The sequence below is a fragment of the Hemitrygon akajei genome, chromosome 5 (genome assembly GCF_048418815.1).
Source record: "Hemitrygon akajei chromosome 5, sHemAka1.3, whole genome shotgun sequence".
Lineage (NCBI taxonomy): Eukaryota > Metazoa > Chordata > Chondrichthyes > Myliobatiformes > Dasyatidae > Hemitrygon > Hemitrygon akajei.
The window spans coordinates 166,623,458-166,638,543 of NC_133128.1; the positions used below are offsets into that span (position 1 = coordinate 166,623,458).

Consider the following 15,086-nt stretch of genomic DNA (forward strand, 5'->3'; position numbering starts at 1 on the left):
ATGGACTTCTTAAAAAAATAGATATTTTCATTTTAGAAATAGAGACAAAGAGAGACACACAAACGTAGATCGTGAATCAGATCACAAGAAGAGGACAAAATCACCATCACCTATAACAAGGAATCAGGAAGATGATGTCACTCAAAGTTCCAATGAGCCCCCATCGAAAAAGAAAAAGGCAGAATTGGATCCTATTCTAACACGGACAGGTGGGGCATACATTCCTCCAGCAAGGCTAAGAATGATGCAAGAACAAATTGCAGACAAAAGCAGGTAAGATGAAAGTTGTTAAAATCGGTTTCTAATTTGCATAACTAAAGTAGTGAGTAAATATAGTATTCCAAATAGTGTATCTCTGATTTTTTTTTAACCCTGATTTTAATTTATGATTTCTGTCAATATGGAAACCTTTTTCTTTTTATCAATCCAGCTCTTTCTTTTCCCAAAATTTTGTTCTTTGTTTTCTGGTTCTCAACACTTCTATCAAGAACAGTTCTTCTTTAAGAGCTGCCATTATGTTGCCTTATAACACCAACCAAGGGAGCATATGATCCTGTGTGCTGCAGTCATGCTCTTGACCTGCTTTGACACCTTAGAATTTGGGTTTGCATATCTTCAGCTCTCTTTTTTTTCTGCATGTCCTTTAGCAATATACCCTTTCGATTTAAGTTTGTATATCGCCCTACATTCATCCTTCCAAATGCATAATTTCATCTCCTACTTACAATTGCATTTCACTATACATGGGAAATTTGCCACAAAAGTCCTCATTTTCTACAGCAGTTGGTTCAGCTAACCAGTTGGTTGTGAAGTGCTGTCTTATTCATCCATCTCATTAGTAGACTTCAAGAAAAGCTGTGGTTTTAGTATGAATCCTTGGTGATTACCATTGCACACTTTCCTTCAGCCTGAAAAAGCTTGTTCTTCTTTGTCCAGAAGCTGGTTTCCAACCCTTGTTGATTTCATTTAACCCATGGATTTTTAATTTGATTTTAAAGGAAATAATTTCCAGATTACTTTAATGTCAGGAAGTTCATGAGTGTTCACTTGAATTCATGACTACTGAGATGATGCATTTGGGATGACTTGAGTCTTTGGGATTGCTTCTGGAGAATATGGCGCTAGTACTACTGAGGTGGGTTGTGGATAGAAGTAAAATGACTAGGAGTCTGTAGATTGGTAGTTTTAGTTAAAATGGTCATGGTCACAGGAAAGGAGGATAAATTAGTGAGGAACAACTATTGGGAGCACACCGCAGACTTCCAAACATACTGCTTGAGACAGAAGCATAAATGAGTTTTCGCATTTTGTCAATGGCAAAAACAGCAGAGTAGTAATCGGATTAGAATTATGCCAATGCTAAATGAGATACATTAAGTATTTACAAAGCACGAGACTTTCATTACCAATATTTAGCGAACTGAACAAGATAGTGGGTAATTCTGAGTTTGGCTTGGCACCTAGAAGATAGAAAGAATATTAATTGGAGGGCAGTTTTAAGGTAATGATCATAATAGAAAATTTAGCTTTGCTATGAATCAAACTGGAAGAAAACTAGTGGTACTGAACTGTGAAATGATTGAACAAGAATAGGTTAGAAGATCAATCTCTCTCAAAACAACCGGAGGCATTTAAGGAGGAAATTCGGCGAGTTCAGGGTAAACATGTTGCTACAAAGAGAAAGGGTGGAAATACCAAGTCTTGAATTTTGGAGGGTGAGATGAGGCAAAAAAAGGGAAAGATGAGCAGAAAACCATCAAAATAAGCAAATTTATTGCTTATTTGCATGTGGAAAATACATTGATTGGACCACCAGAAAGGATCTTTTTGATCAATTGTCCTTGACTTGTATTGTCTACATATTTTCTGTTTCCTTTTAAAACCTAACTATTTCCTGACCTAGTGATCAACACCTTCAGATTTTCTTTATTGTGAAATCATTTGAAAATCAGACATTCACAATCCATGTGCTAACAGTAAGTGCCAGATTTACTAATTCATCCATATCACTGGTTCCATTTCATAGCTGTCTGTTTGATGTTAGGTTATCCAGTTTAAATTTATTAAAAGTAAAAGTTTTTGGTTCCCTTTGTAATGTCCTTTAACCTCTGGTTTTCTCTTCTCTCACCACTCCCACCTCCAAAGCTACTAACTTTGTGGAACTTTTGTTTTTCTAAGTTCAAATAATTTAGAAGTTGCTTTTGTTTCCCTTTTTCAATGCCTGTTATTTTTCTTTTCCTTTTAATGCACTGAGGTCTGTTTCTGTGCTGATAGAACTTTTGTCTTTTTGCTGTAGTTTGGCCTATCAGCGAATGAGTTGGGAAGCTTTAAAGAAGTCAATTAATGGTCTCATCAACAAAGTGAATGTCTCAAACATAGCTAATATTATTCATGAACTTCTTCAAGAAAATATTGTTCGGGGAAGGTATGTATGTGTGCACTTCATATGTCTGCATCCTGAGCAATTTTTTGTGCTTTGTTAAGTGTTTGTAGCTCATAGATTTAGTGTCGTTATTGTTTTACATAACTGCAAACATTTGCCTGCAGTTCCAGAAAAATACTTACCACCTGTATTCAATGATTCCCCTCTTCTCAGTCTCCTCTTAATTGAAGGGTATGGCCTGAATACTACTTTATCCACCACACTGGTTTAAGTGAGACCCAGTGTGGTGCATGGCTGTTGTATCATCTAAACAACATCATATGGGAATGCTGTAATGCTTTGGCAGTGGGTTAAGCCATTCCCCATTATGACAGTAACAATGGCATTCACAGCTATTATTTGGGCGAAGACTATCCTTTGGAAAAATCAAACTGCAGGATTAATAAAATCCATTGTTGACTCAGTTTCCTAGGCTTTACAATTCTACCGCCAGGACTTAAGAACTTTTTAAAAGCTATTATTAATGCTTTTTGAGACGGTGATTTAGATGCATATCATATTTTTTTACTGAGTTAAGTATTGTATGTAATTAGTTTTGCTACAACAAGTGTATGGGACATTGGAAAAAAAGTTGAATTTCCCCATGGGGATGAATAAAGTATCTATCTATCTATCTATCAACTTTACATGCAACTTGCACCCTACCCTCAAATTTGCCTGATCCATTTCTGACACTTCCCTCCCCTTTCTCAATCTCTCTGTCTTTATCTCTGGAGACAGCTTATCTACTGATATCTTTTATAAACCCACTGATTCTCACAGCTACCTGGACTATACCTCTTCCCAACCTGTTATTTGTTAAAAAAAAAGCCATCCTCTTCTCTCAATTCCTCTGTCTTTGTTGCATCAGCTCTCAAGATGAAGGTTTTTATTCCAAAACTAGGGGTATGTCCTCCTTCAAAGAAAGGGGCTTCCCTTTCTCACCATTAACACTGCAGTCACTCGCATCTCTTCCATTTTACACACCTGCCCTCACACCATCCTCCCACTACCCCACCAAGGATAGGATTTCTATTGTCCTCACCTACCACCCCCCATCCAGCACATAATTCTCTGTAGTTTCTGCCATCTCCAACAGGATCCCACCACCAAGCAAATCTCTTCTCTCCCCCCCCCCCACACTTTTTGCTTTCCACTGGAATCACTCCCAACGCGACTCCCTTATCCATTTGTCCCCCTCCACTAATCTCCCTCCTGGCACTTATCCTTTCAACCAGAACAAGTACTACAATGCCCCTATACCACCTCCATCACTGCCATTCAGGGCCCCAAACAGTCCTTCCAGGTGAGGTAACACTTGTCTGTTGGGGTCATATACTGTGTCTGGTGTTCTCGGTGTGGTCTCCTGTATATCGGTGAGACCCAAGGTAGATTGGGACACCACTTTGATAAGCACCTATGCTCTCTCCACCAGAAAAAACAGGATCTCCCAGTTGCCACCAATTTTAGTTCTACCTCCCATTCCAAGATGTCAGTCCATGGCTGCCTCTGCTGCCATGATGAGGCCTCAGTCAGGTTGGAGGAGCAACACCTGCTATTCCGTCTGGGTAGTCTCCAACCTGATGACATGAAATCAATTTCTTGAACTTCTGGTAATATCCCCTCCCTCCCTCCCAAACCATTAACCATTCTCATTTCCCTTCCTCATCTTACCTCCTTACCTACTCATCATCTCCCTGTGGTGCTCCTCCTTCCCTTTTTCCCCTGGTCTTCTGTTCACTCCTGTCAGATTCCGCCCCCAACCTTTATCTCTTTCAGCAATCGACTTTTCAGCTCTATTTCACCCCTCCCCCCTCCCGTTTCACCTATCACCTACTACCTTCTATTTCTTCCACTCTGCTTCCCCTCCCCATCTTACACAGACTTCTCATATCTTTTTTCTCCAGTCCTGATGAAGATTTTCGGCCCAAAATTCAACTATATTCTTTTCCATAGATGCTGCCTGGCATTTTGTGTGTGTTGCTTGAATTTCCAGTGTCTGCAGATTTTCTCCTCTTTGCAGTTTTAAAAGGAAATTTGTTACTGCTCTACCTTGCAGCATTTCCTCTCCATGAAAGTGAGTGGAGTTATTGAACCTGCATCAGGTCTGACATGATAAGCTATGTTACAGTTAGCACGCTGCCTCTTAACTCCATGTGTGAACAGTCATCAAATCACAAGCACATTTAGAATTTTCATTATTGCACTTGAGATTCCCTTACTGGCACAATGCTAAGGAAGAGTGAGGGTGAGAAAATGTTAACAATTCCATGTTGAAGCGCTAGCACTTATAAGAAAACCCTGGACCTTTATTTGGCATTTGTAGAAAATATATCCCAAGCTTAAAAATGTAACCACTACTTTCACATTCTTAAATAAAAACCAATGCTTTATTGTTTATAAATAAGCATATGTAAGATTTATACATGTTGTGTATTTAGATTTATTGTGATTGTTACCAAACTGGTTTGCTCAGTTGGAGTATTAGTATGGATAACAGGAAATGAGAGGGAAATTCTTAAATTCAGTAATATTTCAAATTAAGTTTAAATCTCAACACTTTAAAGGTACTGAGGTTCTGTTTTCTAAATATTTGAAAATGTGTTAAAAAAAATAAACCTTTTATAATATATATTGCTTTCCAGTACTCATCTCTGTGTTCTTTTCATACAGGGGATTGATTTCAAGATATATTATACAGGCACAGACGGCCTCTCCTATATTTACACATGTTTATGCTGCTGTTGTGGCAATCATAAATTCTAAGTTTCCTCAAATTGGGGAGCTGATTCTCAAAAGATTGATTTTGAACTTTCGCAAAGGTTATCGCAGAAATGATAAGGTGAGCAGGTATTTTTGTTAGAGGTACCAGTTGAATATCATATATAAAATATAATGTATAACAATTACAGCACGTAAACAGGCCATCTCGGCCCTTCTAGTCTGTGCCGAAAATATCGAAAAATTTAAGAAAAGGTTTTTAGTATCCACAAACCTTTTTCCATTTGCTGACTAAAAATGTAACACTTTTTTTTCTTTCCAGCAACTGTGCCTTTCAGCCTGCAAGTTTGTAGGTCATCTTGTTAATCAGAACGTTGTAAGTATAGCTTCAAAATTTCTGTTCCTGCGAGTGTCAGTGTAAGGATAATTGTTCAGTTTTACTTGTAGAATGGGACTTGATTTGCATTTGCTGTTAGCTGGAGTTATTGAACATTTTGGGAATTAGCTGAACATTTTAATTTCTTCTACAAATTCCAAGGTACTATAATTCTGATATTTTTGGTATGATGGTGAGTTCCTATTATTGGAGCCAGGGATGTTTAGCTTTTATATGTGAGCATGACTAGTAAGCCATCTTACCCTTGAGCTAGTTTGCTGTTCATCAAAATCATCTGCCTAGGCTGGATTCTGGATGCCTATCGGGGGAAGCATCTTCCCTGTACCCATCATATCAAGCTCTGTAACATTCTTTTTTAATTTTAGTCCATAGATCAATGAGATTTTACTCTGTGTGGGAGTGGCGTGGTTTTTGAATTACTGAGCTAGAAAATCAGTGACTAGTAGGGAAAATCCAAAGGTAGACGTTCCAATACCACCTTGGCCACTGTGGAATTTAAATTCAGGTTTTCATATCCCCCAAGATGGAATTTTAACAGACTGAGTCATTAGAAAATTAGAATCATTTTTGTTCCATAGTTTCCTGAAAGTGAGAAAATCTTACTCTTAACGTTTACATGACTCAAAATGCACCATTGTGATTACTCCCCTGAAATGGCCTGGCAAACGCCTCAGTTCAATTCAGTGTGTGAATAAAGTGCTGGCCTTGCAAATATAACCCAGATCCTTACAAAAGAACAAAACAATTTGAACTTTTGGGCTCTGTTATCAGCAAGAATGAAACACACGGGCCTTACTAATTTTTTTTTGATTGGATGTGTTGTTCACTTAGATGAAACTTTAGGAGATTCTCAGAAATTGGTCACCTTTTGAAACCCACAGGGGTGGGACTATGTACAGTGAAAATGTAGGCCATTTAAGTTTCCATTTGGTTTCAGATTACCAAAATGAACATAGAACATAGAATAGTACAGCACGTTACAGGCCCTTCGGCCCACAATGTTGTGCCGACCCTCAAACCCTGCCTCCCATATAACCCCCCACCTTAAATTCCTCCATATACTTGTCTAGTAGTCTCTTAAACTTCACTAGTGTGTCTGTCTCCACCACTGACTCCACCACTGACTCAGGCAGTGCATTCCACGCACCAACCACTCTCTGAGTGAAAAACCTTCCTCTAATATCCCCCTTGAACTTCCCTCCCCTTAACTTAAAGCCATGTCCTCTTGTACTGAGCAGTGGTGCCCTGGGGAAGAGGCGCTGGCTGTCCGCTCTGTCTATTCCTCTTAATATCTTGTACACCTCTATCATGTCTCCTCTCATCCTCCTTCTCTCCAAAGAGTAAAGCCCTAGCTCCCTTAATCTCTGATCATTATCATCAAAATGAGTTTGAGCTCAAACTACTGTAGATTAAGTTTTTGAATTTGTGTTACGAGGGGAAAAGCATCTAATTCAGAATTAGATACTCTAGTTTAAATGTAAGCTGAGATCTCGAAGATGTAAATACAGTTGGCAATTCTGACAATAACAGTGAAATACAAAGTCATTTTAGTGCATTTTGAGTTTGGTTTTTGGACATCAGATTACTGAATCCTTTTAACCATTAGTGGTGTATATATTTGAGTGATTTTATCATTTTGATTTGTAATGTCTCTCCTCTATAGGCATATATTTCATTAATAACATTTACCTTGCAGATCTTGCAGTTTCCATCTTGGTTCAACTTCAACTCTGTTAGTTCTTTGGTACTTGACCGTTCCTTAGCAAAAAGTGCATGTGTGTTTACAGGCAGCAAGATCCTGACTTGGGCTGACAGATAAACTTGTATTCGTGCCAGGTGTATGTCAGTAGATTGTCATCTCCAATACAAGAAAATCTAACTATCCATGACATCTGCTGACATCACCATTGAATTCTCCCACCATCATTCCAGGGATCACCATTGACTAGAAATGCAAGTGACGCAACCAGGTTGTGACCCAAAGGACAGGCTGCGTAAAATTTGCCCCAAAGCCTGCAAGGCATAAGTCAGGAACATGAAGGAATGTTCTCCATTTGCCTTAGGCAGTTGTATCCACACCTTTAAACTTCATTCCTTCAAAGCAAGAACACCATGGCTTCACTATGAACCTTCTGTAAAATGAGCTGTAGTTCTTGCCAAAGCTGCTTTGACAACACCTTTCAAACAATAACCTGTAAAAATTAACTGTAAGGCTTCCTCATGCAGTTGATCTGTACAAGAGCAATGGTTTGCAACAAGAGCTACCAATATCCTTGAAGGGAAATTTGTTTGTGCTGCACAGGAGGATTTGAATTAAATTGGCAGAGGGTAGAATTCTGAACAGGAGCAAGTCGTGGAATAAAGCAGAAGTCAGCAAAAGCAATTCTAGTAATCCAGAGACTTAGTAAAGGCAGGGAAAGGAATACTCAGTTACAAAACTGAGTTTATTTTGAAATGGGAAATTTAATAGGTAAGGCAGATGAACTCAGAACATGAATTGGCCCTGACAATTGGAATGTTATAGCCATGGCTGAGAGAAGAGTGCGACTGCAGCTTGTTGTTTCATAACACAGATGCTACTAGTATGGAAGAGGTAAAAGTAAGTGAGGAGGGGATATATTATAGACTCCTCCCCCCCCCCCCCCCCCCCAATAGTCAGTGGCAACTTGAGGAGCAGGTGTGTTTGTGTTGAGGAATTGCTCATAGTTGTAAGGATAATAGAGTTGTATTAGTGAGAGTGTTAAGGGCCTAAATGGGATGGAATTTGTGAAATTTGTGGAGCCTCCCTGCCCTCTATTGTGGACCTGTACTCTTCCAGGTTGAAGAAGAGGGCGGGGAACATCATAAAGGACTCCTCCCATCCTGCGCACGGTCTGTTTGATCTGCTTCCGTCTGGTAGGCGCTTCAGATCCCTCCAGACTAAGACTAATAGGCACTGGAGAAGTTTTTTCCCTACTGCGGTCACTTTGCTGAACAGTTAACTGCCGGTTAACTATTATTTGGATTGCACTACCTGTATGTATAATCTATATTTTCATTTATATTTATCATTATTATTGTTATGAGCAGAGAGACAACATCTGCCGGAAGTAAATTCCTTGTATGTGCATAGGTACTTGGCGATTAAAGTCTGATTCTGATTCTGATATGTTCCAAAATGTTTCCTGAGCCAATATATGTATATAGAACGGGCCGTGATTCAAAGATGCAATTCTGGTCCTCTTAAATGAAGCAATGAAAATAAATGATGTGGAAGTTAGGATGTACTTTGATGATGAGAAAGTATAAAATAGGTCCACAAGCTAGGGTCGTAAACTGGAGTAGAGCAAACTTTGGAGGAATTAGACAGGATTTAGTAGAGGTTGATTGGGTGAGCCTCTTTGAAGGGAATCAGAATTGGAGTTGTTATTACTGCCATATCTCATGAAATTTGTTATTTTATGGCAGCAGTACAGTACATTTAAATAATACTGTATTTTACAATAAATGAGTTATGAAAAAGAAGAATACCAGTGTAGTGTTCATGGACCATTCAGAAATCTGATGGCAGAAGGGGGGGAAAAAAAAGGCTTTTCTTAAGATGTTGATTGTGAGTCTTCAGGTTCCACCTCCTGATGGTAGTAACGAGACGAGGCCATATTCTTTATTTTGAGGGTCCTTGATGATGGATGCTGCCATCCTGGTCTTACTGGGTACTGATATGATTGATGACCTTTTGAAACAGATAGGAGCCGTTAACAGCATCAGTAAGCAGTTGAAGATGTTCTCAATGCTCCAGCTCGTAGATCAGCACAAGTTTTCAGTACCCTGTCATGTATACTGTCGGGGCTTGATGTCTTCTGAGGGTTCACCTTCTTGAATGATGTTAGAATGTTGGCCAATGAGATCACCAAATGCTGTGGGGATTCGTACAGGTGTAATTTTATTCCCCCTTTCAAAGCATGCATAAAAAGCATTGAGCTCATCAGGGCGTGAAGCAGTATAGCCATTTATGCTGTTAGCTTTTCACCTTGTAGGAAATAATGGCCTGCAAACCCTACCAGAGCTGTCACACATCTGATTATGTATTCAACTTCACAGAGAGCTGCAGTTTTGCTTTCACAATGGCCTTTCATGAGTCATACATTGACTTCTTGTTGGGCTGTAGTCCAGTGTCTTGAACGCTATTGATCTAGCTCGCAGCAGCCTGCTTCATCCAGGGCTTCTGTTTTGTGTATAGTAAGTATGTTCTTGAAGACACTCATCCACGCAGATCTTAATGAAGTCAAATGGTAAGTTGGAGACTTTTAAGAGTGATAGCAAGAGCCTAGGAGCAACATTTTCCTTTTAGGGTTGAAAGGTAAACCTGGCAAGTTGAGGGAACCTTGGCTGATAAGAGATAGAGATGCTCTTGTCAAGAAAAAGACAAAAGCATACATGAGGTTTAGGAGGTTGCGATCCAGCTTATTCCTTGATGACTATAATTAGATTAGGAATACTCTTAGAGAGGGAAATTAGGAGGGCAAGGCAAGGTCATGAGATGAATTTGGCAGGCAAGGTAAAGGAAAAGCCTAAAAGTTTTGAAAGCTACATTATGAGAGTAAAAGGATGACTAGGGAGAATCTAGATCCCCTTATAGATCTGTAGGGCCCTCTATGTCTTGTGCCTCGGGAGATGGGTGGGATATTTAATAGGATATTTTGCCTTGGTATTTACTCAGGAGAAAATCATAGTTGGTCAGAGGATATGGGAAACAAATGGAGATGTTTTGAGAACATTCATATTAACAGGGAAGGTGTATTTACAGACAGGGCATTAAAGTGGATAAATCCCCAGGGCCTGACAATTGATGATCCAGAAGACTGGAAGGTGGCTAACGTTCCGTTGTTTGAGAAGTGAAGCACAGACAAGCCAGGGAACAACAGGCATGTGGTGAGAAAGGTCCCACTGTAATGGGAAAGTTACTAGTGGGAATTCTGAGGGACAGGATTTGGATAGACGAGGTCTGATAAGGAAGAGTTAGCATGGCTTTTTGCATGAGAAGACATGTTTGACTAATCTTTTAGAGTTCTTTGAAGAGGTAACAGAAAGGGTAGATGAGAGTTGGCTGATGGATGTTGTCTATTTGTATTTTAGCAAGGCTTTCAACGAGTTCCCTCATGGTGTGGAAGATTAAGTGCTATGTAGTCCATGGAGAGCTCAATTGAGGGTTTCAAAATTGGCCTGGAGGTAGAGTGGTGTTTGAAGGCTATTTCTCAGAATGGAGGCCAGTGACTAGGTGGGGCTGGAACCTTTGTTATTTGTTACATATAAACGATTTTGATGCAATTGCTCAAGTTTTGATCAGTAGGTTTGTGGAAAAACATAAAATTGGGAAGTGTTGATCATCAAGAAGGCTATCATCGATTACAAGGAGATCTTGATCAGAATGAAGTTCATCACAGGCTGATGTTGTGAGATCAATTGTTACTGAAAGTCATGGCAAATTACATTACATTTTGGTTTGCATATGTTCTCAGGCACACACTCATCCACACAGGTCTTGATGAGGTGGGTGATTATTGTGGCATGTTCATTCTGATTCGAGATTAATCCTGAATGTTGTCCAGTCCACAGACTCAAAGCAGTCCAATAGGTGCTCCTGTGCCTCCTTTGGCCATACCTTCTTGTTGGCTTGCATGTCAGGAGTAGAAGTACAGCCAGGTGATCAAACTTTCTAAGGTGTTGGCGTGGGATGGCCAAGCAAGTGTCTGTGATGGTGGTGTAACAGTGGTAGTGTGTTGGCTCTTCTGGTTCTGTAGGTGATATGTTGGTGATAGTTAGTCAGGCATATTTCAAGCTGTCCTGGTTAAATTTGAGAGATAGACTGAAGGATAGCAAATAGATTTTAATACAGGTAAGTGTGAAGTGATGCAATTTGGAAAGTCAAAACAACTGAGTACTATGTAGGGGCAGGGTAAGGATAAGTATTGGGGAGTGTAAAGAAACATATAGACTTATGAATACAAGTACACAGTTCACTGAAAGTGGTGTTGAAGTTTGACAGGGTGGTGTAAAAGGTACTTAGCACACTGACTTTCATCAATCAGGGCATCAAGTATAGGAGTTGCACATTACGTTGCAGTGATCTGAGTCTTAGATGAGACTGCACTTGAAGTACTGTGAGCAGTTTTGGTCGTCATATAATACAAAGGATGTGGTTAAACTTGAAAAAGTGCCAAGAAGATTTACAGGGATGCTACCAAGACTAGAAGGCCTAAGTGATGAGAGAAGTTGGCCGGGTTAGATCTCTTTTCCTTGAATGTGTAACAGAATGAGGAGTGGTCTTGAAGAAGTTCATCATTATGAGAGGTTCACTGGTTCAATTTAATGTCAGAGAATGGATAGAGTATACAATCTGAAATCCTTACCCTTTGCAAAGGCATAGGTATGGAGGGTGGTAACAGTCTGTTCCTCAGAATAGAGAAGACCAAAGGGGGCATAAATTTAGGGTGAGGCGGGAAAGATTTAAAATGGACCTGAGGGAAAATGCTTTCACGGAGAGGGTGGTGAGTATATGGAATTAGCTGCTGCAGAAGTCGTTGAGGTAGGTTGAATAGTGCCCTTTTTTTTAAAAAAAAAGCACTTGGGTAGGTAGTTTGAGGGCTGGAACTTAGAATAATATGGGTTAAGTGCAGGAAATTTTGACTAGCTAGGTGGGCACCATGGTCAGCATGGACTTGTTCGGCTGAGAGGCCTGTTTCCATGCTGTGATACTCTGTGATTCTGACTATATAAGATTCCCTTTTTATAAATTGCAATTCATTGATCAAAGCTGCTTTAAAATCTTGGAAATGCCCACCTAACAGCACTGGGAGTGACTTGGATATCCAATGATTTATAAGGGTGGTTTATCACCATATCAACTGTAGCTGAGGTTGGAAAATAAATATTGGCATTTCTAATGAGATTCTGTTTTCATGAGTAGACAAGTATAGCTTTGTTCAGATTTCAATTTCTCTCCTGATTTTCATTGGATTCTTGGCACTTTAACTTTCACACTGCCCATGAGCTTATTGGGCATCATCTCTGCCCTTGTCTTTCCAAAGATTAGCTCATGCCTTCAATACTTTTTGACTGATAATTCCATCATTGTTTAGCCAGCATCAAATCAGTTCACCATGTATTATTGCACATTTCTGAGAACTTTCCAGCCTGCTATTAGCTGTTTCCCAGCTGTCTTTTATGTTTGTTTTCCCTTTAATGGCGCATCTTGGATGTTTCTGTTAAAAATGCTATAATCAGAATCAGGTTATTATCACCAGCATGTGTTGTGAAATTTGTTAACTTAGCAGCAGCAATGCAATACATGATATAGAAGGAAAAAAATAATAAATAAGTAAATTAATTACAGTATACGTATATTGAATAGATTAAAAATTGTGCAAAAAATGGAGATAATATATAATAAAGAAGTGAGGTAGTGTTTAAGGGTTCAATGTTCATTTAGGAATTGGATGGTGGGGGGAAGAAGCTGTTCCTGAATCGCTGAGAGTGTACCTCCTACCTGATGGTAACAGTGAGAAAAAGGCATGCCCTGGGTGCTGGAGTTCCTTAATAATGGACGCTGCCTTTTTGAGGCACCGCTCCTTGAAGATGTCATTAACTTTTTGGGGATCTTTTTGTGCAAATATCAATAATGCAAGGAATGTTCTTTATATTAAAAATGTCAGTTAATCAAATTTGCATTGGAATACAGTGATCACTGTTGGCAAAGGTCCTTGAGAAGTTGGATTACATTTCTTTCCACTAAAACTTTTTATTGAGGAGAACTTTGCCAAAACCATTTGAAAATTAGCATTAAATTGAGGTAACTTTCTAAAAGAGTTCGTTTTCAGCAGCATGAACAGTTATGGTGAAATCAAAATAATTTGAATATGTAGGCTGCATTTAACTGGTGTTGATGATGGGTTCAATTTATTAAAATCTGATCAAATAATGTCTGCCAGTTTTATTCATTGCACTGAGATGTTTAATCATTAACAACTTACCTATGAATTTTATCTTGATGTAATTGTGGTTTTAAGTTTCAGATAAGCGGCGGAATTTTGGTAAACTGAGCTTAGTTTACCAATTTTTAGCAAAATTCATTAAGTTGACGTTGTTGATAAAGTCACTGAGGAAACTTGGCACATTTCTTTGAATACCTGCTTGATTTGTTCATTTAAATTTCTTTAAATATTTTACTTAAAGTTCAGTATATGGAATTTCACTGTTGCATTAAAGTATTGGTATGATTTCTAGACATTACCTTCTGACTCATGACATTACCCACTGTCAAGAGAAGCTTAAGTTTGTGTTATTTTCAAATAGAAACTAATCCATCATTTGTCAGTCACTGAAAAGAAAATGTATTGTGACTGTACTAAATAATGATGCAACGTTAAAGGTTGGAAATTGAAACGGGAAAGCTAAAAGTATTTGAAGCGAAGTAAAGTTGGATGCCTTTGCTTGTATCAGTGGGAGAAAAGAAATGTCACTTAAAATGAAGGCATGAGATTTAAAGGGAACAGCTCATAAAAAAAAAACTTTTATTTCTTTCACATTAGGCCCATGAAGTCTTATCTTTGGAAATGCTCACATTATTGCTTGAACGGCCTACGGATGACAGTGTTGAAGTGGCAATTGCTTTTCTGAAAGAGTGTGGAATGAAGCTGACAGAGGTTTCTCCCAGAGGCATTAATGGTAATTGTGACTTGAACCTGTGTAATATAGCAGAACTCATTAATTCTTATTTTTGCTGCTTGCTGAAGTTATTTGGTTCCTATTTCAGCAATATTTGAACGTCTTCGGAATATCCTTCATGAATCTCAAATTGACAAGCGAGTCCAATACATGATAGAGGTTATGTTTGCAATTCGTAAGGATGGATTTAAGGATCACCCCATCATACCCGAAGGTCTCGATCTGGTTGAGGAAGATGATCAGTTTACTCATATGCTTCCCTTGGAGGATGATTATAATCCTGAAGATGCGTTAAGTATGTGTTCAAGCTTGCCAGTGTTAAATTTATTAAAATTTTTCATGAACTGTGACACTTCATTTTTTTTCCAGTTCTGCTTGCTACAGTTAAAATTTAAAGGGATTTTTGAAATATTTACCTTTTGAAAGAATGTGGTAGTACATTAGAATATAAAGGAAACTACTGTCACAGAATTAAATCAAAGTTATTCAGTGGACATTATTTAACAAAGTCATCAGTTTGGTTGTGCAGAATGGCCAGCTTCAATTGTGATGCTATGGATATTGCAAAATCACACCAATTGGGAAATGGGCCGGACTATCCACCATCTTAGCTCTTCCACCTTCCCCTTGACTTAGTGCACTCAGGAGTATAGGGTGTAACTAGCTCAACTATTGATCCAGAGATGTGATTTTGAATCTTATTATTGCAACTAGAAAATTTAATTCAAAGAAAACAGTTAAATTTAAAAAAATGAAACTTCACCCAGTAACAATAACCATTAATCTACTTGGTTGACAACATATCCTTCAGGGAGGGAAAACCTCTTCATAATCAAGCTAGTC

At 38.8% G+C, this 15,086-nt stretch overlaps 1 protein-coding gene across 1 annotated transcript in view; it reads left to right on the plus strand.

Annotated features, from left to right (window-relative positions):
* The window catches only part of cwc22 (CWC22 spliceosome associated protein homolog), a 96,409-nt gene that overhangs the window by 54,910 nt on the left and 26,413 nt on the right, over window positions 1-15,086 (plus strand). The window contains exons 6-11 of the mRNA XM_073047093.1: window positions 37-273; window positions 2,297-2,425; window positions 5,096-5,264; window positions 5,466-5,519; window positions 14,108-14,243; window positions 14,332-14,538. Of these exons, the coding sequence (XP_072903194.1) occupies window positions 37-273; window positions 2,297-2,425; window positions 5,096-5,264; window positions 5,466-5,519; window positions 14,108-14,243; window positions 14,332-14,538 (932 nt within the window). The remainder of the gene's footprint in view (window positions 1-36; window positions 274-2,296; window positions 2,426-5,095; window positions 5,265-5,465; window positions 5,520-14,107; window positions 14,244-14,331; window positions 14,539-15,086) is intronic.